Source organism: Drosophila kikkawai, chromosome 4 (assembly GCF_030179895.1).
Source record: "Drosophila kikkawai strain 14028-0561.14 chromosome 4, DkikHiC1v2, whole genome shotgun sequence".
Lineage (NCBI taxonomy): Eukaryota > Metazoa > Arthropoda > Insecta > Diptera > Drosophilidae > Drosophila > Drosophila kikkawai.
Window position 1 is genome coordinate 1133622 of NC_091732.1, and position 17793 is coordinate 1151414.

General features: G+C 37.0%; 1 protein-coding gene across 1 annotated transcript; it reads left to right on the top strand.

Annotated features, from left to right (window-relative positions):
* The first annotated feature begins 6597 nt into the window (after positions 1 to 6597).
* On the top strand, positions 6598 to 14725 carry lgs (BCL9 domain-containing protein legless). The gene is made up of 6 exons (XM_041776636.2): positions 6598 to 7306; positions 7366 to 7644; positions 7714 to 7893; positions 10096 to 11982; positions 12047 to 12288; positions 12416 to 14725. Exons 1-6 carry the CDS (start codon positions 7147 to 7149, stop codon positions 14009 to 14011), a joined length of 4344 nt encoding a protein of 1447 aa, XP_041632570.1. The 5' UTR covers positions 6598 to 7146; the 3' UTR covers positions 14012 to 14725.
* Positions 14726 to 17793: the final 3068 nt, after the last annotated feature.

Here is a 17793-nt window from a genome sequence, read left to right on the forward strand (position 1 = left end):
AATTATATTAATATATAGCTAGCTTATGAAAAAGAACTTTTTTCTTTTTCAGCATATATGTATATTTATAATTGAAAATATAAATAAACAAGAATTTTGGTTATATAATCGTAAATTCGGTTACGAAAGTAGCGCAAGCATATTTTGGTCTTCTTTTAAAATTTTTGTCCTTTAAGCCTAGTATTCTGACGAGAAAAAACCGCTGTATAAATTTAGACAGCGGCCAAACTCCATATAAAACAAGAAAGGAAGCTAACTTCGGCACGCCGAAGTTTGAATACCCTTGCAGATATTATTTCATTACATTTTACCTATACTTATTATGTTTACAGTTTGACGGTTACAGTTTTACATTCGCACCTTTACATTTTCTCTACATCTACCGATCGCTTCAATGGCAGCTATATGATACAGTCGTCCGATTTTTATGAAATTTATACCAAAATTCTAGAATACTAAAAAAAGCTTATATCTCTAAGTAGATAAAAATACGTTGAAAAACAACGAAGCAATAATTTTTTTCCTAATAATTTCCCGATCGTTCCTATGGCAGCTATATCATATAGTCGTCCGATTTTCATAAAATTTTTACCAAAATTCAGAAATAATATAAAATGGCAATATCTAAAAAATGGTGCAAAAATAATGAAAAACAGCAAAGTAATAATAATTTTTCTAAAAATTTATCTAACATTTGTATGGCAGCTATATGATATAGTCGTCCGATCCGGCCCGTTCCGACATATATAGCAGTGAAAGTATATAGAAGACTATATGCAAAGTTTCATTCAGATAGCTTTAAAACTGAGGGACTAGTTTGCGTAGAAACGGACAGGTGGACAGACGGACAGACGGACAGACGGACAGACGGACATGGCTATATCGACTCGGCTGCTGATGCTGATCAAGATATACTTTATAGGGTCGGAAACGTCTCCTTCACTGCGTTGCAAACTTCTGACTGAAATTATAATACCCTGCAAGGGTATAAAAAACGGTGTCGAAAAAAAAGAAGAAGAACTTTTAGACACGTCGTTTTTTTCGGTACTCTGACGACGAAAATGAAGCCTGTGAAAATTGAATGGCGTTGCCAGATCAAGATAGTAAACAGCTGATATCGCGCTGTCTAAATAATTCATTTGATTTATTTAGACACCCCTAATGGAGGGAAAGTTGAAGGAAAAAGGTGGCATTGATAGGGGCTGTCAAGGGAAAGCCCATAATATGGAATTTTACCCACAAAGGACATTTTAATGCACTATTTATTAATATTTTTAATATTTTTTTTGAATATTTGTTTACAAACAGCTGTCCAGTGTGACCAAGGAAAATCCTTAAACGCCATAAAAAGTACATTTTCATGGAATTTCAGGATTTTCCTTAATTTTTTTTGGTCACACTAGCTCGGTAGCTCGCTATATGGCATTTTTAGATATGACCATTTTATATTATTTCTGAATTTTGGTAAAAATTTTATGAAAATCGGACGACTATATCATATAGCTGCCATAGGAACGATCGGGAAATTAATAGAAAAAAAATTATATATTCGTTGTTTTTCAACGTATTTTCATCTACTCCGGGATATAAGCTTATTTTATTATTCTAGAATTTTGGTATAAATTCAAAAAAAATCGGACAACTATATCATATAGCTGCCATATAAACCGATCGGCAGATGTATACAAAATGTAAAGCTGGGAATGCAAAACTGTAACTGTCAAACTGTAAACATAATAAGTATAGGTAAAATGTAATGAAATAATATCTGCAAGGGTATACAAACTTCGGCGTGCCGAAGTTAGCTTCCTTTCTTGTTTTTTTTTTATTTATTTATTTTTGTGAACAAGTGTCCCTATAACAAAATGCTATTAAAAAGAAAAGAAAAGTTTCAGACAATGTTGTTTTTAAATCGCAACTAAACGTTTTACGACCCTTCAGTTCCATTCGTCAACGATTCCCCTACGATTCGCCATGGAACCGAAATAATTCCATGAGGATTCGCCATGGAACGTTCATACAACTCGGCTAGGAATTTCCATACAACGAGTGCTCCCAGCCTGTAATTCGAAATCGCCCAAGAATCCATCACGAATCGCACGGGAAGGTCCACGGGAATTTCGAAAGATAATCTTGCACGAATCGTCAAGGAATCGCTGGGGCGAATCGTCGACGAATCGCGCGTGAATCACTGGGGGAATCGTGGACGAATCTTGCGGGAATCGCTGGCGGCAATCGTCGAGGAATCCCGAGAAAATCATTGCGGAATCCCGCGGGATTCGCTAGCGGAATCCGCCAGGAATCCCAGATGAAAATCTATAGAAAATTCCTGAAAAATTCCCCCCCCCCCCCCACCCTTCCTAGTAAAAATCCGATGTAATATATTCCTTATTTGTTTATGGATTGCATTTTTTTATTTATCTTCACTTGTTTGGTAGCATTACATTTTTCTGCAAAATTAAACATGTATATGTATGTACATATGTATGTACATAAGTGCGTGTCACGAGTCTCCTTTGCCGGCTGCTGGGTCCTTTAAGAAACTTGTTTTATCTGTAAATTAAATACATAAGTACATACATATTTTTTAATCAAATTGTAAATTGCAGTACATACCAACTTAAACTGGATAAAAAAACGTTGTAAATCCGTACTGAATCCCATTCACACCGTCTAGGTTGAAGTCGCATCCATTTTAATCGTCAATTCTGCAATTAAAATTAATAATTGAATGCAAATAAGTTCCACTTACCTTATAATATTTCATTTTTACGCAACTATACGCAAAACACATCTGAATGCAACAGCAGTCAACTCAAAATGCAAAGAGAATTAGAAGACAAAACCGAAGACCGAAAATTCTCGCGCGTGTCAGGGTATAGCCGACAAGGCAATGCCTTGCAATTAGATTCACAAAGGGCCAATAATCAAACATGAACATTTCGGCCATGTCTAAAGCACAATTTCTTACGTGCTTGTATCCCACACGATTTTATACGTAAAAATTAATTAAATATAATCTTAAATATTTTTATATAACTCTACTTATTTTAAAAAGGTCATTCTCACGTCGGTGCAATACTCTTTGTTTTTGACACCAATTTTCTTTCCTCCCTTCCTTCCATCTCCATCTCTCTCTAATTTACGAATTCTCGCAACCGCTACTCCGAACGTAGATCGAAAACAATAACAAATATGAAGAACGAACTTCGTGAAGCCCTCGGCAGTAGCCGAGCGTAGGTAGAATTTGTTTCGGCTATTTTGTTTCGAACTTCGCTGAACCAGGCCCATGTAATTTGTTTTTGTTTTTCGAACATGCCGCGAGGAATCGGACGGGCCAGGAATTCTGGAACTGCAGGGGATTTGCTTGCCTATGCGTGTGAATGTATACCAATACATACGCAAAAGACTTTTGTTCACTGACCACGGTTCATGGGACAACCGAAACAAAACAGAATAGAAAAAAACGAGTTCGCTCTGAACGCGCGCGAGCTCATTCCAAGAACTCATGAACGGGTGCTCTCTGAGTCTTTTCGTAAAGAGTGAAAGAGAGACACATATATGCCGACAACTAGAAACTGTATAAAAGTTGTATATTTATACACATCGTATAATAATTTGGTTTTGATATTTATATTATAAATTAAAATGCTAAAAACACTTATTTGTAATGCAGCTATATGATATAGTCGTCCGATTCGGCCCGTTCCGACATATATAGCAAAGTTTTATTCAGATAGCTTTAAAACTGAGGGAATAGTTTGCGTAAAAACGGACAGACAGACGGACGGACAGACGGACATGGCTAGATAGAATCGGCTGTTGATGCTGATCAAGAATATATGTATATACTTTATAGGGTCGGAAAGGTCTCCTTCACTGCGTTGCAAACTTCTGACTAAAATTAGAATACCCGCAAGGGTATAAACAGTATGTTGTGGGAGTAAAATTATTAGTTTTACACAGAAGTATGCACATCTACATCAACGACTTTTCCTTTCGCATGGATTTCAAATCAATAATATTTATGGCTCCATATGCTACAACATGTATTTAGCAAAGTTTTATTCAGATAGCTTTAAAACTGAGGGAATAGTTTGCGTAAAAACGGACAGACAGACGGACGGACAGACGGACATGGCTAGATAGAATCGGCTGTTGATGCTGATCAAGATTATCAGGCCTGCTCCGGTAATCGTAAAATTTTTTCGATTTCGTTTTGGGCGAAAACGAACCGTTTTCGTTTTTAGCTGCTCCGGTTTTCGGCAAATTTCTGCTATCGGATAAGCAAACAACGTAAAGTACTGCCTATTATATTTACAATTGCCCTTTTTCTAAGCCAGAAAAAGGCAAAAAATGGTAGAATTAAGCAAATCCAGGCACCTAAGATGCTGCCACACTTTTCACAGTTTTAATTCCGGTGGTCTCAAATAATTATTTGGTTAATTTGGACCATTTAAGTAATCACATTAAATAGCATTAATTATAAACAACCATTTTGGCGGTCCTTTAAAGTTATTAATGTATTCATTTATATTTTATAAGTATTTTTAACTGGCTGTTTCGTTCCACCAACAATATGGCAACCTTGGCGATAACTTTTTGCGGTGAACTTATCGACCTATCGCCAAAACGAGAAAACTGGTTGAACACGGCAAAAATTTTGTTGTCAAATCTGAGGTGGGGTCAGAAATAAATTTTTTATAAAATAATTACCTGACAGAATGATCTTGTGGTGGAGTGGAATAAACATCAATAGACCACTGAGCAAACTATTTTTTTCCTTTTGTAAATAAGATCTGATTTCATATAAAAAAAACCATTTACTTTTCATTCCGGCCAGAAAAAGGTGCCCGTTTTTCAAATCGAAAAAATCTTTCGTTTTCGATTACCGGAGCACCAATTTCTCGTTTTCAAAAACGAAAACGAAAAAATCTTGCCGTTTTCGATTACCGGAGCAGGCCTGAATATGTATATACTTTATAGGGTCGGAAAGGTCTCCTTCACTGCGTTGCAAACTTCTGACTAAAATTAGAATACCCGCAAGGGTATAAACAGTATGTTGTGGGAGTAAAATTATTAGTTTTACACAGAAGTATGCACATCTACATCAACGACTTTTCCTTTCGCATGGATTTCAAATCAATAATATTTATGGCTCCATATGCTACAACATGTATTTAGCAACTACGAAAAATTCAGGGATATATGGTAGACAACTGCAATATACAGTGTTCACTTCAAAAATAATAATCTAGATATTTTTGAATTTATTAATTATTTTAGCTAATAGGGTCTGGCTGGCATATGTATAAGGTTTAGCCGTTCCGAAATTTCTCATTTTGTACCGCATCAGTTATTCATCTAAATTTGACGCCCTTCTGTTAGCGATAGTTAGGCGATAATTGGTCGGTGCAACTCTGATTTCATTTTCTTATACTGTCTTCAGACTCAGCGCATTTGTGTGAAACAGTTGGGATTTAAAAAAAAACAGAAACTCGTGTTCCCACAGAGCTACGTTATACGGTCTTCCCACACAGCGCATCTGTGAGGAACGTTTGGTATTTTTGCAGATGCGAAACTCGTGTTCCCACAGAGCGTCAAAGTGCATCTGGCATCCGAACAGCTGATCGATCAGCTGTGGCTCATGAAAACGTAAACAAAGGCTGTCGAATTGGCAGTTGCAATTTTGAAATGGAGCATTTACCAACTATTTTGGCTGTTGTAGAACAGCAAAAGGCACAGATTGCGTCAGAATTTATCCGCAATAAATTTAAATGAATTAAATGACAAGGAATTTTAGTTTTTCTAATGATTTCTCTCTAACAAAGAGCAAATTCCCCGAAGAGTGTCTATAGGTGGTATAGGCATCCAAAATCTTCAAAATAAGGTAGAGGCAGGCGGTTTATATTAAATAGTAACAATTGGGGACATATTGGGGCAAGAATATACAGAAAAAACGCCAACAACTATTTTGGGCATGCTTGTAGCTTTGGCGTCAAGTTTTAAATTCCATATCTCATTTGTTCCTTGCAAGTTTCTTTACATTTTCGTAGTGAATGGTCAAATTAAGAAGAAGAATCAGAGTTGCACCTAAAAACTATCGTCTAACTATCGCAAAAAAACCGATTTTGATGCGCTTTGATGCAGGTCCAATTGAGAAAATTCGGAACGGCAAAACCTTATGGACCGTTTGTTCAACGGACGGGAGATGCGCTTTGACGGTGTGTGGGAAGACCCTATTAGCTGTTTCCGGATGGAGGAAGGTAGATGGAGCTCTGTTGGAATCGGAGTTTGACATCTTCTAAAAATATCAACGTTTCACACGAATAGGCTGTGTGGGAAAACAGTTTTATATGTCTCATGATGCTTTCCAAAGATGCCGCCGCCGTACGAACAACATAATACCATACTGTGGTTTTATAAAAGTATGCGTACCTTATCACATTTCTCTCAATAAAACTTGGGCCCTATTCCATATGACCAAAGATCCAAAACATTTTCTTGGTGTGAACGGGATAGATTGAAAACGTCGCATCAGTGAATAATAGGCCAGTTTGAAATATATATATTTTTTATCATGTTAGACGTAAGTAAGATCTGGCCACTCTAAAAAGGCATAAACTCTAATTTTAACATTAAAACTTGATAGTTTTGAATATTTGTTTTGTGTTTTTAAAATTAGGGAATATCTTCTTAATACTTTTGGTATAGAATTGTCCAGAGTATGTTATTTACGAAATTAAAAACGACATCTGGCAAGTTTTACATTCAACGAATGAGGACTACGTGTTTAATAGTATATATACATACATACACATACATAAAATTGTAAAAACAGACTAGGGAAAAACTATTTGAACTCGAAAAGAGTTGAATGGAGAGAGTGAAATGCTAATGGATTATGGTGACATTGTTAGCTCCATTCGGTATATATGTAATTATGGCCTTCGTATAAAAAGTTCTAACAGTGTGATCATACATACATACGAATGCGTATGCGCTTGAATTTACATTTGCATCAATATCAACATGCATTAGATTGGAGAGTCAACTGATATAGGCAAACCATGGTCTGCTTAAGAAACTTAATAGCTATAAAGAATTGAGGAAACATCCTTTTTATTGGAAGAAGGCCTAGGCACAATGTTATCAACACCAAAAATGCCCCGCAGTCCATTAGCTCAAACACAGACGCAAATATCAAGCGGCTCAGATGCATCAACAACAAGTGCACCTACTGCTCTGAGTAGGAATTCTCCAAAGCCTGTTAAGAGCGAGCCCCCTTTCTCAACCTTGTCACCAGGTTCGTACCCACTTCCGGCTTCCTAGCTCTACACGCTCCTTATTAATTTATTTTTGCAGATCAAATCAAAATAGAGGAAGAGAAGAATGGTTTATCAAATAACGATAAAAGCATCGCCAATCCATCAGGAAGTACCAGCTCAAGCGGAGGTGGAAATAATAATTCATCTGCCGAAGGACAACCATCTTCAAGCAGCCTAAATTCACCAAACGATATGAGTGAACATTCGAATAGTAGCACTGTTTCTGCTGCGCTCAACAGCACTCAAATGGTCGAAAGTGATCTTGGTAACGGCAAGCAGGACGAAAAGAGTGCTCATGGCAAGGAGGAAGATGGTGGTAAGGGTCACGTAACTATTATTATTATTATTCAACTGTTAAGTTCTTTCATTTAAATGGACCAATTAGAAATGGGATCCAGTAATACGAAAGCAACGACTGCCATTGCCATTAAGGAGGAGCCCAACGCCGATGTCCTAAGCAGTTTGGTGAATATGAAAAAGGAAGAAAGAGATAACTCTCCAAACATGTCGCCTGTGGGCTTTGGTTCCATTGGTGGCAATGCCCTGGACATTGTCACCATGACTGGTATGTGGAATAACATTTGAACATTTTAAGTTTTAGAAGGTTTTCGTTAAATCTAATATCGTTCGAGTATATTAATATTTCATTGCCAAAACTATTCAAAATCAAGAAAGGAAGCTAACTTCGGCACACCGAAGTTTGTATACCCTTGCAGATTGGTTTTGATATTTATATTATAAATTTAAATGCTGAAAACACACACAAAACAGAGTTTCATTAAATTTTACCTTTACTTATTATGTTTTCAGTTTGACAGCTATATGATATAGTTGTCCGATTTCTATGAAATTTAAACCAAAATTCTAAAATAATAAAAAAGCTCGTATCTCAGATGTAGTAGATGAAAATGCGTTGAAAAACAACGAAGTTATTTTTTTCCTAAACATTTTTTGTATGGCAGCTATATGATATAGTCGTCCAATCCGGCCCGTTCCGACATATATAGCAGTGAGAGTATATAGAAGACTATATGCAAAGTTTCATTCAGATAGCTTTTAAGGGGTTATATACAGTTGTACCGCGCAAAAAAATCCAGTTTTGTCGATTTTTTTTGACATCATAAAAAATATTTATTAAAAATGTTTTGCCGACGTTGTTTAGTACATATTTCTGGGTACTTCATATAATTTTTTCATAAAAAAATATTAAATATTAAAAATGTTATGGCCGAATTCCAAGATCGTCTTTTTTTCGATAGTGACTTGCGGTGGACATCATATCCCGAGAACGATTCATCCAAAACCAAAAATTCAAAAAAATTTCGTTAGTATATTGTATTGCCTAGTCCTCTAGACCATGGATTTGTAAAAATGTTGATTAAAAAAAAATGGCGACGGTTTTAACAAAAAATTTACTTTTTCAAGGTATAAGATTTTCCTTTTTTATGCTCTAAAAAAAAAAAGTTTGAAAAATTAAAAATTCTTCGTTAGAGGACTAGCTATTGTTATAATAAATAAGTGGTCAAAATTTGGTGTTGATCGGATTAATAGTTTTTTAGTAATCGTGTCCACCGCAAAGGTAATTTTGAAAAAACAAAACAAATTCTCAACAGTATATACTTGAAGAATATGCAATAAAAAAAAAGTCGATTTTTTCATCATCACAACTGTATATAACCCCTTAAACTGAGGGATTAGTTTGCGTAGAAACAGATGTATATATGTATAAACTCCATAAGAAACTTAAAAAGCCTAAAATATAATTTTGTTGTTATAGTCCTATCCAAATTGCATAATTATATATAAAAAAAAAAACATTTATTAAATAAAAATTTCGGTACAACAGTTAAAAAAAAAAATAGCGAAATATACAAAATTTTTTCAACCTTGTAATTGCAAAATAACTCACCGTGCCAAAAACTAATTCTAAAAAAGTTTTATGAATAATATAATCCAATTATATTATTATTTAGCTTCTTTTGAAAAATGTATTAATAATAATCAATTGTGCAGGGTTTGTACTCGATTGAAATTGGTCTTAAACGAAATGGTTCGGTAATCACCCAATCACCCAAAAACGCCTAAAAAGTCATTTTTGTTAGGATCTAAATAAATAATTATAAATTGATCATATTGATTATTATTTTGCTTTTGATAACTTATTAGACGACAACTGAAAATTTATAGTCGAATATTTCTATATTTTTCTCACTATTAGTTACAGAACGGTCCAGGAATCTGGTCAATCGAGTCCAAATCTTACAGAATATGATTTAATTTATACATTTAAATATTACGAAACTGAATTATAATAAATTTGTATTGTAATATTACCAAAACTTTTTTTGGAATTAATTTTCGGCACTGCGAGCTATTTTGCACTCCGTTATTTATTTCTTGTTTCTTTTCTTTTCGGTTTATCTTATTATCGATGGTCATCATAGTCATCTTTTTATTTAGCTGGCATATATTCGTCCGATCCTATTTATATAGTAGTGAGAATAGTTAGAAGACTATCTGCAAAGTATCATCCAAAACTGAGCGAGTAGTTTGCGTGGAATCGGACAGGACTGAAAAAAGTGTTTTTTTTTTTTTTTTTAATTTATCAAGTTGTTGAACGAAAATTGATTGATTGATAATCCAATTACAAACTGCTAGGTATACAAACTTCGGCATGCCAAAGTTAGCTCCCTATCATGTAATTATAATACTTGTAAGTGTTCTTTAATATGTTAAATACTAACTCTGCATCTCTAATGGTTTTTAGTTAAAACAGAAATGAATACAAGCAGCACAGAAAAGACATCTTCGTCCTCATTGGCCATAAATAATAATGACGAAATGGGTATAGAAAGTACTAATTGCAATAATCAAATGAACCCTGATATGAACAATGAAACGTTGAGTAATCCGCCAATTTCGAGCATACTCTCCTTAGGAACTGGTGTAGGAGTAGGGCCTGGGCCAGGAACTGGCTCTGTACCGGGAGGAGTACCAGGGAACATGGTTGGCAACACTTCGAGTGGTGGCAGCAACAACTGCTTGGATTACATGCAGCAACAGAATCACATCTTTGTATTTTCCACACAGTTGGCCAACAAAGGTGCCGAATCAGTTTTAAGCGGCCAGTTTCAAACCATTATCGCTTATCACTGCACCCAGCCGGCAACGAAAAACTTTCTAGAGGATTTCTTTATGAAGAATCCATTGAAAATGAACAAGTTGCAGCAGAGACACTCGTCTTTGGTTATGCCATGGATAGGCATGGGACCGGGACCAGCAGTTGCTCTTCCCAAGCAGGCACAAAAAACGGCTGGCAACCTCTTAAAAAACCAATATAATTCAAGTGATAATAAGCGCAACGCCTTTATCGATCCACCCGATCCCCTGACATCAAACGAAAGCGATTTAATGTGCTGGGAGAGTGGTTGTTCCGCGCCCAATGCACGCAACAATAATATCGATGTTACCAGCGAATCACAGGCCATAAAGATATTGGAGGCCGCAGGAGTGGATTTGGGACAGAGCTCCTCATCAAAGGCAGGCAACATCATCGATCAGAGCCATGAAAGTAACATTGTGTCGCTGCAAGGAGTCAAGGTTCCGGATGAGAATCTAACTCCCCAACAGCGCCAGCACAGAGAGGAGCAGTTGGCCAAGATCAAGAAAATGAATCAATTTTTATTCCCTGAGAATGAGAGTGCATTGGGCGGTGGAACGAAGATGTCAAATGAATTGATGATGGGCATGCCAGGTACAGGAGGAGGAGGAGCCGGTGCAGGAGGAGGCGGAGGTGGCTCCATCATAAATTCTCAAATGCGACAATTAAAACCAGAGCACCACATTATTACCACTGATGATGTCCTTCTGCCTGGAGATGTTATTTCCGATATAGGATCTGTTATAGGCTGCGGGCAAAAAAGCAACCTGCAATGTGGCGGGCCGGGATCAGGATCAGGCGTCGAAGGAGTGGGAGGAATGGTGAACTCAACTGATCTAATTTCTTCGTTTGGCAATGATATATCAAAGGAATTACTTTCGAACCAGGAGCCAAATCTAACTCAACCACATGCTCATCAACCTGGCGGCGGAGGAGGAATGGCCCATATGGAATGGTCCAAGATGCAACATCAGTTTTTTGATGATCGTTTAAAAGGTGGCAAAGCTAGACCAGTGGCAGGAGGAGGAGGAGGAGGACAGCAGCAGCAACAGCCGTCTTCTAATCCTGTCGGTCAGCGCTCCTTGCAGGGACCACCGCCGCCATATCATTCCACACAGAGATCGGCCTCTGTGCCGATAGCTACGCAACAATCGCCGAATCCCTCGAGTCCGAATAACCTATCTCTGCCCTCGCCGCGCACAACAACAACGGGCAGTGGAGGGGGAACTGTCATGGGCTTGCCAACGAACTCGCCGAATATGGACGGCTCGACTGGGCAGGTAGTCGTGGCATCTTCTGGATCGCAGCAGTTAGGAGTTGTAGGGGGAGTACTTGGGACATCTAAGAACTGCTTTCAAGCGGACGCCCAAGAATCGCCGCCGAATCAAAACCCAGCAAATCGAAATCGAAATAATTTACATAGCAACCCAAGTACACCACTGTCTCATTTATCGCCCAAGGAATTGGAATCATTTGGGCAGCCATCGTCTGCTGGTAATTTCCTATATTTACTTTCTCGACTTTTTACTTCTAATTTAATTTCAATGATTTCTTAAAGGTGATAACATAAAAAGTCGACGACCCAGTCCAAGCCAAGGTGGTCCGCCAAGGTCCCCGTCGGGAAACAACATAATTGAAGCAAATATGGAGTCCCGCTTTGCTTCCTCGTCTAGTCCTGGCATAGTCTTTAATCCTCATCCTCATCCGCCGCATTTACACCCTCATCCGCATATGCAAAGCAATGCCAATTCAGCATTAAATGCAGCCTACAAAGTTAACACGCCGAATATACAATTGGAGGTAAGTAAGAGTTTTTACCTGATATATTTTGGTCCTTTGAAGGGAGGTAGTCGACTTTCTTACTTGATAAACCCAGTGGTAACCGTTGGGTTATTGTCTTTAATTGGCTTTAATGACTTGGTTTCAGCGTCAAATTTCTGGAGGATCTGTACAGTTTGCTCGCCGTTCGGACAACATACCTCTGAATCCCAATAGTGGCGGCACTCATCGACCGTCGCCGCAAAACAAAATGATTAGCCAGAGCTTTGATCCCATCTCATCGCTGGCCCAGATGTCCCAACAGCTAACGAGCTGTGTGAGCAGCATGGGGGGCAGTCCCGGTGGTGGTGCTCCTCCCGCGGGCATGAATATGAATATACCGGATATGAACATGGAGCATGCATTGCTAACTGGTCTGGATTCTGCCACTAGTTTGGATGCACTTAATCAGACCAATAGTTGTCATCCCATGAATCCGGCAATAATGAATTCGATGGGTCAGCAGCGCCTGATGAATTCTAAAATGTGTGGACCTGGTCCCAACTTTAATCCAAATTCACCCAATGGCCTTGGCTCTGGTCAGCTGCCTGTGGCTGGTACCGGACCCTCACAAGCTAACTTTCAGGGCCAAGGTGCCGTCCCCCCCGGTGCCCGCCTAATGGGCCGAATGCCGCTGAATTTCGGTTCAAATTTCAATCCCAATATTCATGTTAAGGCCAGCACACCGAACACCATACAGTATATGCCAGTAAGACCGCAAAATGTTAGTAATAACAACAATAATAACAATAACGGAGCAGGAGGAGTGGGAACTGGAGGAGCTGGCAATGTTCGAATGCCGCCTAGCCTGGAGTTCCTTCAGAGATATGCCAATCCACAAATGGCTGGCGGAGGAGCTGCTGGCAATGGTCCTTCGATTGATGGTGGCCCGGGAATCATGCCAGGCATGCCGGGTATGATGGTGGGTCCTTCTGGGGCCGGTTCCATGCTCATGACTTCTCCCAACGAACAGCAACAGAAGATGGCCCACACTCCGGGCAGTAACTATTTTCAAAACTGTAATCAACAACCAGCTATTGTAGAGGAGGAAGGAGGAGGCGGAGGAGGACTTGATCCTGGGATGATCATTGGCCATCAGCCATCAATGATACGGGGCATCCGTCCCCATAACAGCAACATGCTACGTCCGCATCTCATGGGTCCACGACTACAGCAGCCAGCTGTTAACAGACAATTACCGTTTACAGGGCACGGAGCGGATCTCGATTGCAGCTCTGCAGGAGATCCCACGGCATTTTTTAACAGTGCCAGCGGTCAATCAGCGGCCTTGTTGACAGCCTCCCAACAGCAGCAACAGTCCCAACAGCCTAAGTCTCAGCTTCTAAAGACCATGATGCCAGCGGGAATATGTCAGAACCAGTCGGGAGCAAGCGGAGGCGTTGGACAAATGCAACAGCTACAAGGGCAAGGGCTGGGACCGGGACCGGGACCCAATAATAATAACATAAATGTACCGTCTAACGGTGGAGTAGTTTCTAATGTTAATTTCGTGGGACCCTCTTCAAATGATCTAAAGTACGCGCAGCAATATCATAGCTTCCAGCAGCAACTTTATGCCACCAATACAAGGAGTCAACAGCAACAGCAACAACAACAGCAGCAGATGCATCAGCAGCAGCAAGGCAATATGATAACAATGCCTCCAAACTTATCACCAAATCCAGCATTTTTTGTTAATAAATAAAGTTAATCACAGAACGCCGCCAGCTGTCTTCTGCCCTTGCCATGTAGATAGAGTGACTTGTATTTGAGGCGAACTGTTCTATTTCTCCATTCTCCAACACTCGCTCGCCTCGAACCTCTGTCAATATCATAAAGCCTTTGTAATTGAACTGAGCAATTCAACAAAAATGCAGAGGAAATGCTGATCGGGCAGAGGAAATGCCTACCAAGCGAAATCGCAGAAAGTGTGCCCGTTATATATCCATACAAAATACTAGTCTCCACACGTTAAATCCATCTCCCCACTTTCTAAGTATGCGTTTTACACTACAGATATGTTCGAAATATGAAAAAAATAATTTAAAATTTTTAGTTTAAAAACATAATATTTGCTTAGATTATAGAAGCAAAAAAAAAAAAAAAAAGGAATCAAGGCAGCTCCCAAACTTTTATTTAAACACGATTTATATTTATTGTCGCGATCGCTTCATAATATGTACAAAAAAAAAAAATTACATCGAAACTTTATTTTAGTTATTTTTCTAACAGATACATTTATTTACCTTCGTTATGAAATGCGTAATGTATATTTGCTGCTCTATGTGTTCAAAATACAAACATAAGCAAATTAATATATGTATGTAAAACGACCTATTTGTAATTGAAATGTTAAGAGAGAGAACTGTAAATTCTTCCATTAAATTATAATAATAAAACCAGAAACATTAAAAACGTTCACATACTTTTAAAATTTATTTGTTTTGCGAACCAAGAAATAAAAAATCAGCTTCTGGGCGGCATTAGATGACAAATTCACATATTGTTTTGATTTTTTAAAAGCATCTTTATTTCTTACTTAAACTGTATTTTTTTCTTCACTTAGGCTGCTCCTTTGCCTCTGCAAGATGATAATAAAATATCATATGACTCGCATCTGGAGAACTATTTTTTCTTAAGGGGGGATATACATGTAAACGGTCAAAGTTTAGACATTTTTTGTGAATTTTTTAATGTAGGAAATAGTCAAGCAATCTTCGTAAAACTTTGGATATAGTTAAAAGTAGAATCGGAGATGATAAAAAAATTTTGTTATAAACTATATTTTAAAAAATGGCAGACCTATGGAAAACATGCCGCAGCGCCTCGAGCTTTGAGTTTCCCGGCTATGGACACACGTAATTTGTGTCGAAAATCCTCAAACAAAATTTTTTTGTATTCATTACATTATTTCTATTTGATCCTAAAAAACCAAAAATAAATAATTACAAAAAAATTTGATTTAGTTTTGAAGGGAAAAATGCTATTTTCAGCGAATCAGATTTCCCACCCTCTTAAAAAATAGTAAAACTAATTTTTATTACCCCCATATAGGTTCAAAAAGAAGATAATTTCCTGCTGATCATACTAATTTTTGATTCACTCCGATATGTTACATAGTTTTTTGTAAATCGTGTCCATAGCATAGGTAGAAATGCAAAAATTAGAAGCTGAGAAAAAGACGTTTAAAGTTTCTGATGCGCCCACGTTGACACTTGTATACTTTGGGAGCATACTTGATTTGAGGCACTTAAAGCTGGAATTTGATAATGAAACTTACACAGTATATTCTTTAATAAATAAACTATTTAAAAAAAAAAAAAAAAAATTGACAAAAAAATCTTGGTTTACATGTATATCCCCCTTAAATGAGAAATATGAAGCAATATCTTAAGAATATTGTGTCCAAGTTTTACATCGATCATAGGACAATTGACTAAGTTATGCAGAGTTCAATGAAGGTCGTTTGGTTTTCAATGCATGAGTATCAAAAAGTTTAAAGCGCTCTCCTGTAAAGTGCCATTTTGAAAGTCGGCGTACACGATAACTCCAAATTTACTGGATCAATCGGTTTGATATTTGGAACAAAACTTCGTTAACTAAGTCTACAGGTACTCACGTTGGGCTTTTTTAATTTTAAATGTAAAATTTTATTATATTTTTTATTTAATAAATTAACTTAATTTTTTTTGTAAAAAATCCAATTTGGTTAAAAAGAATGGAAAACAATTTTTATACCCTTGCAGGGTATTATAATTTCATTCAGAAGTTTGCAACGCAGTGAAGGAGACGTTTCCGACCCTATAAAGTATATATATTCTTGATCAGCATCAACAGCCGAGTCGATCTAGCCATGTCCGTCTGTCCGTCTGTCCGTCCGTCTGTCCGTTTCTACGCAAACTAGTCCCTCAGTTTTAAAGCTATCTGAATGAAACTTTGCATATAGTCTTCTATATACTCTCACTGCTATATATGCCAGAACGGGCCGGATCGTACGACTATATCATATAGCTGCCATACAAATGTTCGATAAATTTTTTAGAAAAAAAATTATAACTTTGTTGTTTTTCAATATTTTCACACCATTTTTTAGATATGGCCATTTCATATTATTTTAGATTTTCAATAAAAATTTTATGAAAATCGGACGACTATATCTTATAGCTGCCATAGGAACGATCGGGAAATTAATAGAAAAAATTATAACTTCGTTGATTTTCAACGTTTTTTCATGTACTCTGAGATATAAGCTTTTTTTTATTATTCTAGAATTTTGGTATAAGTTTCATAAAAATCGGGCAACTATATCATATAGCTGCCATATAAACGATCGGTAGATGTTGAGAAAAAATGTAAAGCTGGGAATGCAAAACTTTAACTGTCAAACTGTAAACATAATAATATAGGTAAAATGTAATGAAATAATATCTGCAAGGGTATAAAAACTTCGGCGTGCCGAAGTTAGCTTCCTTTCTTGTTTTTTATAAAAACGCTACGTGAGTACCTCAAGATATCGGATGTTTTTGTGGACAGTTAGGATGTACACCGAAAACCCTTTTTTTTGGGGACTCAGGAGATTCCCTATTTTACTCGTAGACCTGTAAATATTTTACAACAAATTTTTTCAAATGTTGTTAACTTTAGCCGTTTCGCCACAAAATTTTTTTTAAAATGGCAGGTTTGCACCGAATTAACCTAATTTCTGTCTTTATTCCTGACTTAAAATACATTTTTACCTTTACTTCGGCTGCTTCTTTGCCTCTGCAAGATGACAATATAACATACATATGTATAAGCCTCGCAGCTGAAGAAATATTTGTTCATAAATGAGAAATATGAAGCGAAAACTTTTTATCCATCGAGAATGTTACAGTTCTGGTGAGTAGAAAAGCTTAATTATTGCCAATAAGTTTTCTATATATTTTTTATTCATTGGGAAATAAAGAGAACCTCATAATTCTTAATTAATTAAAAAAGAAATTATAATAGTTGCATGTCCTGTTAAAAATAAAATGGTTTTGTAGTCTCAAAAGATATTTTCTTTAAAAAACCCCAATTTAAAACCTTTTTTTTTGTTCAATGGGGGTGAGTGTACCTTTTGGGAAGTGTAAAGAAACAAGAAAACAAAATGGTTGGCCGAGCGAGCGAGTTGTTCGAGAAACCATCCACGATTCTCAACAAATCCACCCTCATTTTGCCAGAGTTCTTTACTACAAAAACAAAAAAATGGAAAAAACAGAGACAATCGACAAATGGGACACTCCTACTTATTTCGGGGAACTAAACACAAAATGGTGTAGAGAAAAAGTCATCGTGGTGATGAACTTATTAAAAAATAGGTTTGTTAAATTGTAGCTAAATATATATACCTCTGTTGGTACACTATTTTAATTGAACAATAATTGAATCAATAAAATGTACTCCAATATTATTTGTTATTTAATATTGCATAGCATTAACCGACATTAACGGAAAATTATTCATAAT

Bases quoted from the DNA above. Each gene is read 5' to 3' on its own strand.
- lgs (XM_041776636.2), top strand. From the start codon at position 7,147: ATGTTATCAACACCAAAAATGCCCCGCAGTCCATTAGCTCAAACACAG. The intron at 7,645-7,713 runs GTAAGGGTCACG...TGGACCAATTAG, and splicing joins TGGCAAGGAGGAAGATGGTG to AAATGGGATCCAGTAATACG. The intron at 11,983-12,046 runs GTAATTTCCTAT...GATTTCTTAAAG, and splicing joins TGGGCAGCCATCGTCTGCTG to GTGATAACATAAAAAGTCGA.